Below are 17,284 nucleotides of genomic sequence, written 5' to 3'. Positions count from 1 at the left end.
GATCCATGAACGTAAACACGCTAAATGGCATGAAGTTTTGTTTAAATTTTTGAAAGATAAAATTCCTAGAATAGATAAAAAACAAATTCCTTTTGTCATTGACCAAGAACCAGGTTTAAAAAGAGCTATTCGAGATACTTTTCCAAATTGTCCGATTATGTTTTGTTGGAATCATATAAAAGAAGATTTTAAATTCTGGTTAAAAGGCAAAGTTGATAGTGATAATATTAAAATTTATATAGATCATTTGAATCAGATGTTGCATTCTGATAATGAAGAAGAATTTTTGGAAACAAAATTGAAATTAACATCAAAATGGACTCCCGTAGTTTTAGAACATTTCAATAAACATATATCTCCGGCAATTCAAAATCACTCTGGTAAATGGTTAATTGAAAAATATCCCGGCATGTTTGATCCCTATTCTGGAATAACAAACAATCTTTCCGAAAGTATGAATGCCGTTTTAAAAAGAGAAAATGATTGGAAAGAGCTACCAGTAGATTTACTGGCTTTGGGTTTTTACTACATACAAAATTTTGAGAATTATGAAATTTTACGTGGACGTTCTGGTTTAGGAAATTATCATTTGAAAAAAGAGTTTAGTAGAGCATTTATTTCACCATCAGATGTTATTTTTCCAAAAAGAATTGTAAGTCCTGATGAAGTAATTGAATATTTAAAAAACGACAAGCCACTTTTTCAGTCTAATTCTTTACAATCTGACACTGATCCTTTAGGCAATTTAAATTCACCGGAAATCATAAAACAAACAAACTCTGATGAGAACACGTCTAGTAATAATCAGGTCAAATTAGAAAATAATGAGGTAATAGCTAATCAACAATCTGTCATAGAATACCCGACTGATAGCAGTCAACAAAGTTTGGCACGATTTATTGTTGACAATAATTTAATTACTTTGGTTCCACAACAAGGTGCGTTTATTGTAAATGGCAGGAAAGGAAAATACTGTGTAACTCTTTTTCCAAAAGAAACATGTCAATGTGAATCCTCATCTACTTGTTTTCATATTTTGGCTGCAAAAATGAGTATAGGGTTACAACCAACAAAAAAAGATAACGTCGTTAGTTTAAGGGCCCTTTCAAAAAATAGCAAGAAAAAAATTGACAAAAAATCAGGAAGAAAACAACCAAGAGCAAATGATTATGGAATTGAATTCGAACCTGCGCCAGATTCACAATTTTCTATAAATACTCCCTTAAAGCAAAAATTGATGACAACACCTTCAACGAATGGTAGCATAAAACCTAATAAAACGCCTAAAATATCAACCGAATTTTCAACTCCTAAATCAAAAAAAAAACTTGAACTAAGTGTTATCGAAGAAGATGCGGGGGAAACACATATTATAGATGAGAAAAAAAATTCGACCGAAATTAATAAATCACTCCCTGTGAAAAAAAGAAAAATCTGACACCGGAAGTTGTGATTATTTTGAACTCACGTTTGTTCAGATAAAACTTACAAACAGTGATAAATATATATGTAAAAATGCCGAAGAATCAGAAAAAAAGAGGACCTTATAATAAAAGACGTAAAACTGAGGTAAGTACATGTTGCACTACAAATTCAGAAAGTAAAATAAGTAAGAATTCTCAAGACCAATATGACAATCGGCAATGAATGTCAATGAAGACTGAAGACTGAAGATTATTCTTCCGAGGTTCTCGACATCGATTTGATTTGTACAGATTTGCTTTACTTTGACATACACTATTGTATTCGTAAAGAAGACAATAATATTGTGTTGTGGGATGTGTGCATTCCGATAGAAATGGCGTTCATATGTGGTCATAATCCATATAAAAATAAGCCTTAAATGAAATATATATAACCAGGTTAACTTATTATGCCTTCTCACTATATATATATATACGTGTATATACATAAAAAAAAAAACTTGTCCATCTGAAAAAAATCCATACAATTTGATTTACTATATAAATATATATGTTTGTGCTTGGGTCTCCATTGGGAACAGCTGCTGATGTTTTTGGGTCTTTTAAATAACTTTTTCAAAACGACATTTCTTGGTAGAAAAACTTGTTGTCTAATCCATTTGTCCAATGAGCAATGAAATATGTTATATCTTTATTCTCATCACCAAGTACATAGGTACAGAGAAGACATGCATGTATAATACAATTTATTAACTACATAAACATAAATATACAATATATACAACAACAACAAAGACAAAAAGAACTTATTCAGGGGGACACACTGCTTGTTTATAATTCGTTAAAACTAAATCTGATAACTCAATACATATGGCCAATTATAGTTTTTAATTATAATTAAGCTTGGTTTATATATGACTATGATACTTTCTACCTCAGATTTCTTCACTATCTTTGTCTTTAAATTTGGTACTGCTCTTATCAGCTTATGAGATTTCTGTCTCATACAATCCTTTTCAGTAAATATCATATCAACTTGAATTGTTACTTCTAGATACCATGCATATAAAAGAAGCAACTACCCAGAAGATCCTTTGTTATGAACTGCATTCCTTAACCAACATAAAAATTTGACTGATATGCTAGGATGGTGCATGTGGCACCTAGTATTGACCACATTCTACTCCCGACATAATTAATATTGAAACAAGATTGTTTCTAATTGAGCAGTACGTGCATCAAATCATAGACCATACTATTGGTCATGATGCACCAAAGTTTATTTGTAACATTAAAAGTTCAAAAGGCTCTTTTACGGCATGTAATATTTCTATACATGTACTTGAAATGCTTGAGGTTGAACTTAATATCTCTCTCCTCACTCCTGACAATTGCTTCTCATATGAAAATGCACAACTGTTGCAGTGTTTGGCATCCTACGGCTATTTCTGTTTTTAAAGTACAATGTATACAAGTAGATTTACTTAGCCAAAGTGGAAATGAGTCTTTTAAATGTTACCAAATTTACCATGCATATATAAGATGCATATATTTATATTAATTCAATAAGTATATACTAAAGTATTAAAAGGGGGGGGGGGGGGCACTTCCTATATACAAGTTGATAGGACTTGCCACTGGAATGGGTTTTTTTTCAACTTGAAAATATGGGAATAGGTCTAGAAAACTATCAGAAATTACTCAAATACATGTATATGATAAGGTCTAAAGTTCCAATTACATGTACATGTATATATGAAATAAAATTTTATCTTCAAATATTCCACTTTTCAAACACACCCCATGAACCTCAACCAAATACGGTTAAAGGTTTCAATTTTACCAACTCAATATATGAAAAGGTATACATCTTTAGATCAATATTATACATTTATGATAAGGGTGGGGTACCAGAACGCCAGCGATACCCCAGGCCCGTAGCCAGGAATTTCCAAAGGGGGGTTTGTTGGACTCACAAACTCGACTTTAACAGTCCAAATTCGAACAGAACATTCACTTTAACAGTGCTTATTTGTTTGGCTACGGGTATGTACCCCCATATAAATTAAGTACTGAAGTGTCCCCACCGCCCTGAGGTTGAAATAACAGAATGTATAATTAATCATATAATTGTGATTATAACTACAGAAAATTGTTTTTTCCCCAACAATAAAGGTTGGTTTCATACTGTCATTTTAGAGGAAACGTATCTAATATATATGTCTTTTTCAAAATACCATATCTCATTATCTGCATGTACGAAGTAGCCAGAAAACTTTTAAATGTACAGTGTATAACTACTTAAACTAGTATAACTACATGTAGTATTCAAATTTAAAGGTTGTTATCCTGATTAAGTGATTTGGACATTAACCATGTTAACATTGTCTCCAAATCGAGATACATCTGACTATATTCATGATCTTTGGTGTGTTTTGAATCAATTTGTCTCCAGATCGGGAGATTGTCTCCAGATATGGACACTGTCTCCTGATCGGGGAATATTGCCTAGCTGTCAGTGGCAGCAGTGGCGGATCCAGAGAGGGGGGGGGGGTTCGCACCCCCCCTTTATTTTGGCCGATCAATGCATTTGTATCGGGACATATGTTTTACACCCCCCCCCCCTTTGCCCTGGGTTAGCTCTCCCCCTTTCGAAAATTCCTGCATCCGCCCCTAGGCAGATCAAAACTTACAAAGGCCGAAAGGGGGAGGGGTAGTGAGAAAGTACTGTCATAAGGGGCTGCCCCCTTTTTACATGGGCAAATTTGGATAATTAATACACTGAAGTGAAAGTGAAGCCAGACTGGAGCCCCTCCCCTTTTTGGTCAGTCAATACCCCCCTTTTCTATAAAAAGTTCTGGATCTGCCACTGATTTACAAACTTTTGCACTTACGCCATGACTGTATACATATTGAACATGCACATGTATTTAATTTATACCGTCTGGGTACCCAAATCACCCAGTTTGGAGGTGGTTTTTGACAATTGAAAAAAAACTCTATATATATGTTGCATTATTGTTGATTTTTATTTTTGAACAAGTATATAGACTTCTCAAGTATTTTTCACACATACATTTAATTAGCATGTAAACACTGATTGTCTGACATACAGTACTGGTTTTCAGTCACATTTCTGATCTGCATTCGCCATTGACAGACTATCAAAATAAAATGGGGTGGACGATCTGGGTACCTGACGTTATGCTTTTGTTCCTACATATTTACAAATATGTTTTTATGTATATTTTTGTACATTTTAGACTGGAATTGATGAACATTCAGACAATGATCAAGAAGAAACTGTCACAACATGTAGTAAATATGACAACCATGATATACACACAGCTTCTTATGAGGAAGATACCATAGCTGTAGTAATAGAATCAGATAATATAGGATCTGCTTGTTCCCCAAGTCCTACATGTATACCAGAAGATGAAGTTCCATCATCAACAAGTGCAAAAAACTATGTAGATGAGACATTTATGGTAAGTTATAAAAGAAACAATACCTCTTCTCATGTATGAATATTTTATTTTTCCATTTCTCTTAATTTTTTATACATATTGACTTTATTGTACATGTACTGTACGTACTATATGAATGAGAAATTGTGGTATGAGTGCTAATGAGACAACTCTCCATCCAAGTCACAATGTATTTAAAGCAACAATTATAGGTCAAAGTATGGTCTTCAAAACAGAGTGTTAGCTGGCACCAAACAGCAAGCTATAAACAATGATAAAGGGCTTTAATTATTTTTTTATAGTTTGTCTTTTCATGGTATACTGTTACACTACTGTCTTTGGTTAGGGTGAAGGTTAGTGCCTGTTAATAAAGCTGTTGGTCAGCAGTGTTTTTTTTTTCATTATATATATTTATTAATTTTAAATCAAATTATTCAGTTTGGGATTATATATATATATGTTTACCTTAATCATGTTAATGTACATTATATAATAAAAATGTAAATTATTTTCATTTTTTTTTTCTAGTTGAGAAATTTAAAGACAAGTTCTACAATTGATCGTGTTGATATCAATACAGTTGTAGCTGATCAAGATTGCATTGATGCTGATATGGACAACAGTTCTGTCATAAGTGAAGATCATATAACAAACACTGTTAACATTAATCAGAGAACACAAAACTTTGAATACAATGAACTAGTAAATGAGGAGATAGATGAACTACCAATTGATGGTCAGTTGGCAGATACTGAATTTGCTGATGAGGAAAATGCTTCTGTTATCATTGATCCTATTGCAGAGACTATAATTGATGAAACACCCAATATACCAGAAAGACCAAATCCAACAGAAAATGAAGTTAGAGATACAAACATTCCTCTTTATGTAGGATGTTCTAAATCTGTAGGACTAATTTTGCTAATGATATGTAGTCTAAGCATTAGATTCAAATTGTCTGATGAAGCACTCAGTTACATTATTGCAGTAATGAATATGATAATGCCAGATGAAAATAACATGATTAAAAGTGTCTATACTGTTAAAGAGTATCTTAAGAAATTTGTAAATTTCCCTACAATTCACTATCTTTGTTCACATTGTGGAACACACACTCAAAAGGATGCTAAAACTTGTACAAACAAACACTGTGAAAAAGATTTAACTCAGTTTGGATCGGTTGGTTACTTCATTCAACATTCTGTCATAGCACAGTTGCAGCTTATGGCTAAAAGAAGTTCTTTCTTGCAGAAAATTCGGTCTTACAGATTTGATCATTATTCAAAAAATCCTGACAATAACTACCGTGATATATATGATGGATCAAATTACAAAAATGTTTTTCAAAAGGGCTTTCTTAAAAACCCCAATTCAATATCCTTTTCAATGAATACAGATGGAGTTCAAATATTTAAAAGTTCAAGTATGTCCATGTGGCCAGTTTTTATGATCATAAATGAACTACCACCTTCAGAAAGAAAACTTAAAGAAAACATTGTTTATTATGGTTTATGGATTGGAGCAAAGAAGCCACTTATGTGGAGTTATTTAAAACCATTGCATGAAGAACTCTGCAAGCTAGAAGATGGGGTAGAACTCGTAGACAATTGTGGGAGCAATTTTACTTTGATGGGTACATTACTGAACTGTGTATGTGATTTACCAGCAAGATGTCTAGTCAGCAATAGTATGCAGTTTAACGGAAAATATGGATGCTGGTTTTGTCTTCAACCAGGTGAAACTTATACCACTAACAAAGGAGGACACGTTCACATTTTCCCATATTGTGAAAATGAACCTAAGGGACCATTAAGAACAGTGGAGAATTTACAAGACGACGTTAATCAAGTTGTTGGGAAAATCCAAACAAATGAAAAGAACTTTATTGTTCGAGGGATCAAGGGACCTTTCTGGTTCATGTTTTTGAAACATTTCAATGTTATCCATGGATTTGTCATTGATTATATGCATGGGGTATGTGCTGGAGTTATGAAAATGCTTCTTACTTTGTGGTTTGACAAGCAACATAAAACAGAGAATTTTTCAATGTTTATACATAAAGGATCAGTAAACACAAGACTAAGTTCAATACATCCAAACTTACATATAACCAGACCACCAAGAAGTTTAGATGATTTAAGCCATTGGAAGTCTGCAGAGTATCGGAACTTTTTATTTCTTTGGAGTTTGCCTGTCCTTCATGATATCTTGCCAAATGAATATTATTTACATTTTTCTTTATTAGTTCGTGGAATTTACAACCTAGCAAGGGAAAATGTTTCCGACAAGGATCTAAAGAATGCCGAAAGATGTTTATTTCTTTTCATTGAGAATTTCCCAAATTTATATTCTTCTAGATATCTAACAATGAATTGTCATCAGCTTTTGCATATCACTGATTGTGTACGCGCTAATGGACCATTGTTTGTGAATAATTGTTTTGCTTTTGAAGATCTTAATGGCTATATTATTAAAAACATTCACGGAACTACTGGAATTGAAATGCAAGTTATTAATGCAATTACAAAAATGCAAGCACTACCAACATTACAGGAACTTCATATTGACAAAGGATCAACAGATGAAGCCTTATTTAATAGCATGACAAGACCAAATTTCATTCACAATGCAGATTGTATCGAAGAGGGAATATTTCACTTAGGGCAAACATTTAAAATGAGACTTGATGATTCAGAATACACTGCTGTATGTGATTTTCTAGGAACATGCTTGCCTCAACTTGATATAGTTGAATACAAAAAAATATTCATAACCAAAATATCAAGTGCAGTTTACGGTACTTCCTATGGGCGCTTACTTAAAAGAAATCAGAGTGTTGTGAAGTATGATGCACTAGATGTAGTACATTTTGGGAGTGTAAAAACATTTATTCAGATAGAAAATTTTGACGGTGGAATTTTGAATGTGGCTCTTATACATCCGTTTACAACATTGTTATCATATACAAATCAACAGTCTTGTCACCAAGTAACAACTCAATTTGAAAATATTGTTGCAGTTCCTTTACAAAATATTTTGAAAGTATGCACTTTTGTGAAATGTGGAAAAAATCTTTTTGTTGTCGAGTTTCCAAACAAATATGAGAAAGATTAAAGTAAGAAAATCCTTTATTATGAACATATGATATTAGCTCAGATTAATTTCAGGAAAATAATTAATAGATAATCTGTAAAAATGTACATGAGTATAAACGTATTTATGTCAACCATCAAGATATATCTGTTTATTATATGATCTAATAATATACCTGAAATGATTTATTTGTTATGATATTATTTCTTTATTAATAAGAGTATTAAGAAGTTTTTTTAAATATTAATATTAAGTACTTGTTAAGTACAATGATGAGTTTCAGGATCATGAGTATATATATGGCATGGGGTAAAATTATAAGCTAAAACAAATATTTTATACATGCACATATATTGTCAGTTGAAGATGATCAACATTTATCATGTTTATTCTGATTTCAATACAACTGCCAAGAAATGTTTTTAGAGTTAAAAGAAATTCTAATGAAACTGCTATATAAAATAACTGCCAAGCTTATAAAGCTGAAATCTAGTCTGTGAAATAAAAATTAAATAACTGCCAATAAATAACTGCCATTGAGAAAAACTGCTTTTGAAAACTGCCTAGAAATATTTGAACTGCTAAGCTTGGCAGTTATCATATACCAGTAGGCAGTTATTCTGAACTGCCTAAATCAAAACTGCTTTGTACTGCTAAAATACTGCCTAAAATTTAAGAAACTGCCAAGGAACTGCTAAGGAACTGCTTAAATAGGCAGTTCACTTTGACTTGGGGATAGACGATATCAACTTAGATGAAATGGAAACTCCCACTAAAAAAACAAAAACTCTATCAGATCTCCCGTGGATAGGGTATTGCAGTCAACAACACAAACAAAATATTTTAAATAATAATTATCTTTGTTCTGATATCATTATTTCAACACAAAATCTTCTGAAATTTGAGTTTCCAGAAATAAATGGGTTCCAGGAAACAACTTTAGCGCCGGTTAAAATAAATGGTAAATGGGTAAGTGAAACAGGTTTTCAATCACAAGAGTCACCAAGTCTACAAATACACCATAATGGTAATGCTCATTGGGTTTTGTCTCTTCAAACTAGAGATGGAAACATCTATCTTCTAGACAGCTTATCACTTAATTTAACAACTTCACTAGAATATCAGTTGACGCAAATCTACGGTAAAGACAAGAAAAAGTTAATAATAAGAATACCCGATGTCCAAAAACAACAAAACAGCATAGATTGTGGACTTTTTGCAATTGCAAATGCTCTTGAATTTTGTCAAACTGGGTTTAAAGGAGGTACTCATATCACATACGAGCAAAAATATATGAGAGACCATTTAATTCATTGTCTTGAAAATGGTAAATTCACACATTTTCCTAAAAATAATTTCGGTAAAACTCCTAAAAATTTGAAAACTAAAACCCACATAATCTCAATAAACTGTGACTGTGGAAAACCCGATACAATAGAGGATATGGTAGGTTGTGAAGGGAAAACAGGGCGTAAAATGTGTGATGTCTGGACACATCGGTCTTGTGCTAAAAAAAATATGAAAGAAAACAGCTGGTTCTGCGAAGTTCATAGATAGTTCAACTGAAATTTTATATCAATTTAAAGCCCCGATTTACAGTTTTGATAAATCTGAAATAAATCTTAAAAATGTTAACAATATAAGCTATTCTTGAAATTAATTAAAACTTTAATTATCCTACATAAATAGATAATAAATAGATAAATTAATGCCACTGAGTTAATCAATAAATAATTAAGCAAAATAAGGAGAAATAAAAAAAAAAACAAAAAAAAAACAATAACTCTGCCAACGCCGGTCCCAAGCCCGGGTGAAAAAGGAGGAGGGTTGTTTATTCCAAAATGGAACATTTGAAATATAAGAAATGATAAGTATGTTGATACTATTGAAATTAAATTAAATGTAATAGAAATAGCAAGTTCAAAGTTGAAAATTTCACTTCAATATTTCTATATAAGGATGCGTTCCGGTCAACTTTTTGCCCTTTTATAGTAATGTCATTATTATTTTCTTTATATCATATTATTTGTCATTGAATTGTCTTCAAGAGACAATTTACAGACTTTGACCGGGTTTTTCATATTTTTGTGAATTTTAAGTCATAGTTGAAAATTTCACTTCAATATTTGTGTACAAGGGGTCCTTCCGGTCAACTTTTTTACTTTTTATAGTAATATATTTATATAGTTCTTTATATCATATTATTTGTCATTGAATTGTCTTTAAGAGACAATTTACAGACTTTGACCGGGTTTTTCATATTTTTGTGAATTTTAAGTCAAAGTTGAAAATTTCACTTCAACATTTGTGTACAAGGGGGCCTTCCGGTCAACTTTTTGCCCTTTTATAGTAATACATTTATTTTGTTCTTTATATCATATTATTTGTCATTTAATTGTCTTTAAGAGACAATTTAGAGACTTTGACCGGGTTATGAGCTTTTTTGTGAATTTAAGTTTTAATGTACAAAAATGTGTGGCCAGATTCACACAAAGAAAGTCTTCCGGTCAACTTTTCGATAAAAGAACATATTGAAATATATATTTTTTTAATTTTATCTTATAGACCATTATGTTAGCTTTCAAAATCAGTTTTATTTATTAATCTAGCTTTAGTGGTTCCAAAGATATCAGTTATAATACACCAATTTTTCTCTTCCGCGTTTTCCATTTCCGCGTTTTAGACCTTCCCCTCGATGATGACCCTAAATTATTGTTTCGGATTTTTATTCTTTTCTTTTCAGTGTTAGTTAATTTCATCTAACTAGATTCATAAAATAAATCCTTCAAGTTTAGTTGCAAGTAAAAATGTAGTAATTCGATATAGGAAATTCAATATATATTTACGAAACTAATCAATAAAAAAAAATAATTATTGTCTCCCTTTACCTGTATGTCATCAAAGAAATTTTGTTGTAGAAGTCCGACGCGAAAGTTTGTTTTATATCAAAAATATGGAAGAAAACATAACGTTTGAATAGTATACAAGACAGATGTGCCAAAATACATTTTAATTTGTTTAAAATTATCATAAATGAAGACAAGCTTAAACTAAAAATTTGTGTTTTGTCCACCCTTTCCCCAGGCGTTTATAAAAGCAGTAGGACTATCCTGGATAAAAAAGAAGATGTCATCTGATGGATTAAGGAAGAGAAAAGAGGAGACATGCTCCGACAGATATATCGCAACCAAGAAACATGAACAGATTATTAGTGATTCAAAAGAGACGACTAAAACAAATTTAAAAAATGTTGACAATAGAAAAACTAAAGATGAAAATGAAAGTTTTAAAACTACTGAAAGAATGTACATTCTGTTGTTATTGCTGTTTACTATTTTGTCCATTATAACCAGATTTTATAATATTGAAAACCCAACACATGTGTGGTAGGTTAATTTTTCTAAATTTGTTTGCTTATATTTTTATTAGGGGGTGGGTTGGCACAAGGACATACATGTATAACTAACAAATATACGTCCTTGGTTGGCAGTGGGTGTTTTTAAGTTCGGGATTTCTGGATCTGGGAATTCTTTTATCCAATTTCGGTATGTCAGGATTTACATTTCTTTTATTTCTGGACCTCAGGATATAATGTTTTTATAAGCCTTGGATTTCCTGATCGGGACCCCTCCACATCCCCACACCCTCTTTTATTGATTTTAAATATTGTACCTACATTGTATGTTATCTGATTTTAGTTTTCTCGTTTGAATTGTTTTACATTGTCTTATCAGGGCCTTTTATAGCTGACTATGCGGTATGGGCTTTGCTCATTGTTGACGGCCGTACAGTCAATGACCTATAGTTATAAATGTTTGTGTCATTTTGGTCTTTTGTGGATAGTTGTTCATTGGCAATCATACCACATCTTCTTTTTTATATGATTTTAAATTTGCTTTAAACATAAACAATTGTATAAGTCAAATAAATTCAGACAACAGCAGAAGGTCCAGGGTTTCCCCTGGATCAATTATTTTTTTCACCACCTCTTTCGCCAAAACAATATATTTTTCGCCACTTTATTATTTTTTTCGCCAAATAACATAACTATATTTTTCGTTTAAAATTTACATTTTTTTCTACCCCCCCCCCCCCCCCCCCCCCCCCCCCCCCCTTTTCCGCGTTTCCCTTAAATAAGACGATTTTGCCCATTGTGTCTATGATTATGCTCTCAAACTTATTTAAGAGTTTACATGTTAATGAATAAACACTAAAAATTTACTTTAAAACAACAGATTTATTTAATTTAAAAGGGAAAACTATTCATTGTATTTTAAACAACCTTTCTAATTGATTGGGCCACTATACTTTTAATAATAAAGAAGATATACGTCCTGGAATATAACAAAATTAATGGACATGTTTTGATTATATAATACCAGTATAGTTCGTAGGGAAAGTTTCTTTAAAAGAAAAATACTGATGTTCCCTTTTGTACTAAGAAGGGTTTTTTTACAACAAAACAAAAGATTTTATCACATGAAATTGATCCCTCGTTTCATGTGTAGTCATTATATTGAAGGGCTGCTCTCATTCGCGAGCCAATCTTTTGGATAGATTTCTTCATAACGACAGTTTTCTTTTCTTGCATGACCACCGTAAATAAAAAAATATGAGACGTAAAACTAGGCTTGAAACACGTGTGTCACTTAAAGGACTTTAAAAACGTCTTCCTTATCAGTTACCGATATTTAAGTCAAAGGATAATTAAAGTTTTAAATCCGAGATTTTTCTTGCTCTTGGACATTTTTCGTCACAGCAACAGCTTTCTATTCTAAACTATCTTTAAAAGCGGAGGAGACGTCAAAAGTTTGCTTCAAACACGTGCGTCGCAAAGTGGTAAATAAATTCTGTATGTGACATTTAGCAGAAGCCATTTAACTATATCATTTTGTCAAACAATTCAATCAACACCTTTATTAATATAGTCCTTTGTTGTCACCAACAGGTCTTCAATGCAACGAAAAATTCCCGCACCTGGAGACGTCCAAATTTCAACTTAATTTTTTTTTTTTATTGTTATACAATTTAATTTATTACCCTTTAAAGAATAAAGTGATGTGTTTGATTTTTGTTGTTGTTGAATTCATTATTTTTTTTTATTAAAACTGAGACTACTGTTATAGAAATCTCAGATTACAAAAACTTAAATTATGTGTTAATCAAATACATAATTTATTAAATTTGTTTATAATAATCTCATTGCATTTTACTAACAGACTTGTGATATTGACTTGATTTTTTGTTGTATATTGGTATCATGTCGTTGTCAGCATCATCCAAAGACAAATGGTTTCTGGATTAATAATTTTATTTTTTAAGTAAATAGAAATAAATAACATATAAAATTGAGAATGGAAATGGGGAATGTGTCAAAGAGACAACAACCCGACCAAATAAAAAACAACAGCAGAAGGTCACCAACAGGTCTTCAATGTAGCGAGAAATTCACGCACCCGGAGGCGTCCTTCAGCTGGCCCCTAAACAAATATATACTAGTTCAGTGATAATGAACGCCATACTAATTTCCAAATTGTACACAAGAAACTAATATAAAAATAATACAAGACTAACAAAGGCCAGAGGCTCCTGACTTGGGACAGGCGCAAAAATGCGGTGGGGTTAAACATGTTTGTGAGATCTCAACCCTCCCCCTATACCTCTAACCAATGTAGAAAAATAAACGCATAACAATACGCACATTAAAATTCAGTTCAAGAGAAGTCCGAGTCTGATGTCAGAAGATGTAACCAAAGAAAATAAACAAAATGACAATAATACATAAATAACAACAGACTACTAGCAGTTAACTGACATGCCAGCTGCAGACTTCAATTAAACTGACTGAAAGATTATGATTTCATCATATGAACATCAGGCACAATCCTGCCCGTTAGGGGTTTAGTATCATACCATCATAACATATATGAGAAGAACATAACCCGTGTCATGCCAACAACTGTTTTTAGAATAAATGTCTTTAGTTTCGACGCAAAGACCTTATCAGTGACTCAATTTAAAGGCCAAAATATGCAATCTTTAATGACTTGACAACAGTATCGTAATTATATCCCTTCTTTATCAGTCTATTTAAAGGTTTTGTAAGTTTCTGAGGTGAATACTGACACCTTTGTGCTTTATAAAGAATATTTCCATAAAAAATTGGATGTGAAATACCTGAACGTATAAAAAGTCTGCATGTTGAGCTATATTTACGAATGATGTCTTTATACCGATGATAAAATTTAGTAAAAGTTTTGACTAGTTTGTGATATCGAAAACCCTGGTGTAATAATTTTTCAGTAATACATAAATTTCTCTCGTTAAAATCTAAAACATTGTTACAAACACAAGCGAATCGTACAAGTTGACACAATGTTTATAACCTCAAAAGGAAGGTTGGGAGTGATTTTGGGGGTTAATGTCTTAACGGTTTAGGAATTAGGGGTAAAAAAGGGGCCAAAATAAGCATTTTTTTAGTTTCCAGTCAATAACTTGTGTTTAAGTGTAAAAATCTCTCTGAAATTATACCACAAGATTACATACTTTAGGGATGGTTATGGCTTAATCATTTAAAACAAGCATCTAAAGAGTGTTTTTTTAGTTCATATAAGTTAATATTTTATGATGTACATGTATTTAAATGAGTAGTCTTGTCAAAAGCAACAACACAATATTTAAAGTTCATTAGACCACATTCATTTTGTGTCAGAAACCTATGCTGTGTCAACTATTTAATCACAATCCACATTCTGAGCTTTATCAAGCTTGAAAGTTGAGTCCATAATTGCCACAACAGTTCAGGGTTGGACCTCTGCAGTTTTATCAATCTGCGCCCTGCAGAGCATTTGATTTAAAGATGGTCTTAGTTGCTATCTCAAGCATAGCTTTGCCAGTTGCCACTCCCATTTAAAAGTTTGATGACAATATAGGTGTTTCTAATTGCTCAATATTTTCTTTTTTTTTACTTTTACAAAACTGTATAACAATTTTGATTGCAATTTATTTCAGCTGGGATGAAACTCATTTTGGAAAAATGGGAAGTTGGTATATAAAGAGGACTTTTTTCTTTGATGTTCATCCACCACTAGGAAAGGTAATTGTAAGATATTGATTACACATGTAGATAAAAGTTCAAATGAAGTGGATGTAAGCAATTATAGGCAACCCTACAACCACCGTGACCTTCAACAATAAAAAAATGTTTATTTTTTTACTTTTTCAAAATGACTGGCTACTTTAGTAAAAAAAAGGCAGCAAACGTGAAACATGTTTAAAGTAGATACATGAACATTATACATATAGAAAGGATATCATCTCTACTCCAGAATCAAGAGACCACATGAGTTTGAAAGTTCCCAATTATGAGTTACTTCACAACTTCAACAATATTCATAATCTATACACATACAGTGATACTATGTATATACAGAGCAAGCTTTAAAAGGCAAATGTAAAACAATAGAAACGCCAAAACTAAAAAAATGATTAATGCACATATTGATATTTCATGAAAATTTAGAGTTTTTGTACTTGTAACATCAAATGAAATAAAAAATTCTTAATATGAATTATAATTGAAATGAATGATTAAGTTTACCTTTATCAGATGTTGATAGCATTGTCTGGTGTTTTGACTGGCTATGATGGAGAGTTCCCTTTTGCCAAACCAGGGGATGAGTATGGTGATACTAACTATATTGGTATGAGAATGGTAAGTTTTTGGTCAAATGTTAAAAGAAAATGAAATGTAATGAAAATAAAATCTGATATTTCAATAGTTGCATGCCTCTTTAGTTTATTGAAAAAATGATTAAGGTAGGTTGTATTTAAGTTTTTTCTTAAAAGTTTACATGATGTCCAATATTACAGTTTAAGTATACACTATATTCATAAGTTATTGCAAGGTTTTTAATATAGATGTAAATAATGTGACTGGGTGAGAATTGTAAAAATGAGACCTCACCTTTTGATATCTGATACATTTATCTGTATGCAGCTTTTCATGAAGTTGCAATGATTAATACAAAAATGTATTGTGTTTGTTCATTCTTAAAAATTTGTAAGGGTTCCGCGGAACCCAGTGTCTCGCCTACTTTTGCTGTAAATTGCGGGCTCAACAAAAATGAGGAAAAAAAATCAATGAAAATTTTCCTCTTGATACTATCTTATGATTGTAAGAAGCTTCTGTCTAAGTTTGGTAAAAATCTAGGATAGTTAATAAATCTAATGAATGTTTTGAAAACTTTAACTGCAACCTGTATGTAATGTTAACTTAAAGAAAATCTAAGTCCATTTAAAAATAAAATACAGAAAAAATGGAGTTATCTTTTTACAAAATTAACTTCTGGATACTATTTTATGATCATAAATAAGCTTCTGTCCAAGTTTGGTACACACCCAGGATAGTTTAAGAAAGTTATTAAAATATTAAAAACTTTAACCACAGAGTGAATGTAATGTTTCCCCGCAGAAAAACTAAGTCCATTTAAAAGTAAAATACGGAAAAAATGGATTTATATTTTTACAAAATTTACTTCTGGATACTATCTTATGATCATAAACAAGCTTCTGTCCAAGTTTGGTACACACCCAGGATAGTTTAAGAAAGTTATTAAAATTTTAAAAACTTTAACCACAGAGTGAATGTAATGTTTCCCAGCAGAAAAACTAAGTCAATTTAAAAGTAAAATACGGAAAAAATGGATTTATATTTTTACAAAATTTACTTCTGGATACTATCTTATGATCATAAACAAGCTTCTGTCCAAGTTTGGTACAAACCCAGGATAGTTTAAGAAAGTTATTAAAATTCTAAAAACTTTAACCACAGAGTGAATGTTATGTTTCCCCCCAGAAAAAACTAAGTCTATTTATAAGTAAAATACGGGGAAAATGGAATTTTATTTTTACAAAATTTACTTCTGGATACTATCATATGATCATAAACAAGCTTCTGTCCAAGTTTGGTAGAAATCCAGTATAGTTTAAGAAAGTTATTAAAATTTCAAAAACTTGAACCACAGAGTGAATATTTGTTGACGCCGCCGACGACACCGACGACGACAGAATGTAGGATCGCTTAGTCTCGCTTTTTCGACTAAAGTCGAAGGCTCGACAAAAATGAGTGTAATAAATGCACACAATGATTTCTGAATTTGTACATCTTAACGAATTTAAGATTTATTCCAACAACTGTTCTGCATACAAATAAAAAAATGTGTGTGTAAATGAACGTCCTAATTTTTTCTAAAAACAATAAAAGGGAACGGGGTTAACAAATTTAGCAGACATCAA

At 31.7% G+C, this 17,284-nt stretch overlaps 2 protein-coding genes across 2 annotated transcripts in view; both read left to right on the top strand.

Annotated features, from left to right (window-relative positions):
- Positions 1 to 1,429: 1,429 nt before the first annotated feature.
- On the top strand, positions 1,430 to 8,172 carry LOC134712602 (uncharacterized). Its single transcript, XM_063574319.1, has 3 exons — positions 1,430 to 1,569; positions 4,688 to 4,915; positions 5,423 to 8,172. The coding sequence occupies exons 1-3, from the start codon at positions 1,516 to 1,518 to the stop codon at positions 8,006 to 8,008; spliced, it is 2,868 nt and encodes a 955-aa protein (XP_063430389.1). The 5' UTR covers positions 1,430 to 1,515; the 3' UTR covers positions 8,009 to 8,172.
- A 2,701-nt stretch (positions 8,173 to 10,873) lies between these two features.
- The window catches only part of LOC134712607 (protein O-mannosyl-transferase 2-like), a 49,447-nt gene continuing 43,036 nt past the window's right edge, over positions 10,874 to 17,284 (top strand). The window contains exons 1-3 of the mRNA XM_063574329.1: positions 10,874 to 11,373; positions 14,999 to 15,083; positions 15,597 to 15,701. Coding sequence (XP_063430399.1) covers positions 11,114 to 11,373; positions 14,999 to 15,083; positions 15,597 to 15,701 — 450 coding nt within the window. The 5' untranslated portion in view covers positions 10,874 to 11,113. The remainder of the gene's footprint in view (positions 11,374 to 14,998; positions 15,084 to 15,596; positions 15,702 to 17,284) is intronic.

This window comes from Mytilus trossulus, chromosome 3 (assembly GCF_036588685.1).
Source record: "Mytilus trossulus isolate FHL-02 chromosome 3, PNRI_Mtr1.1.1.hap1, whole genome shotgun sequence".
NCBI lineage: Eukaryota > Metazoa > Mollusca > Bivalvia > Mytilida > Mytilidae > Mytilus > Mytilus trossulus.
The sequence above is the reverse complement of the archived record's forward strand: the minus strand, read 5'-3'. Positions and strand labels throughout refer to the sequence as shown.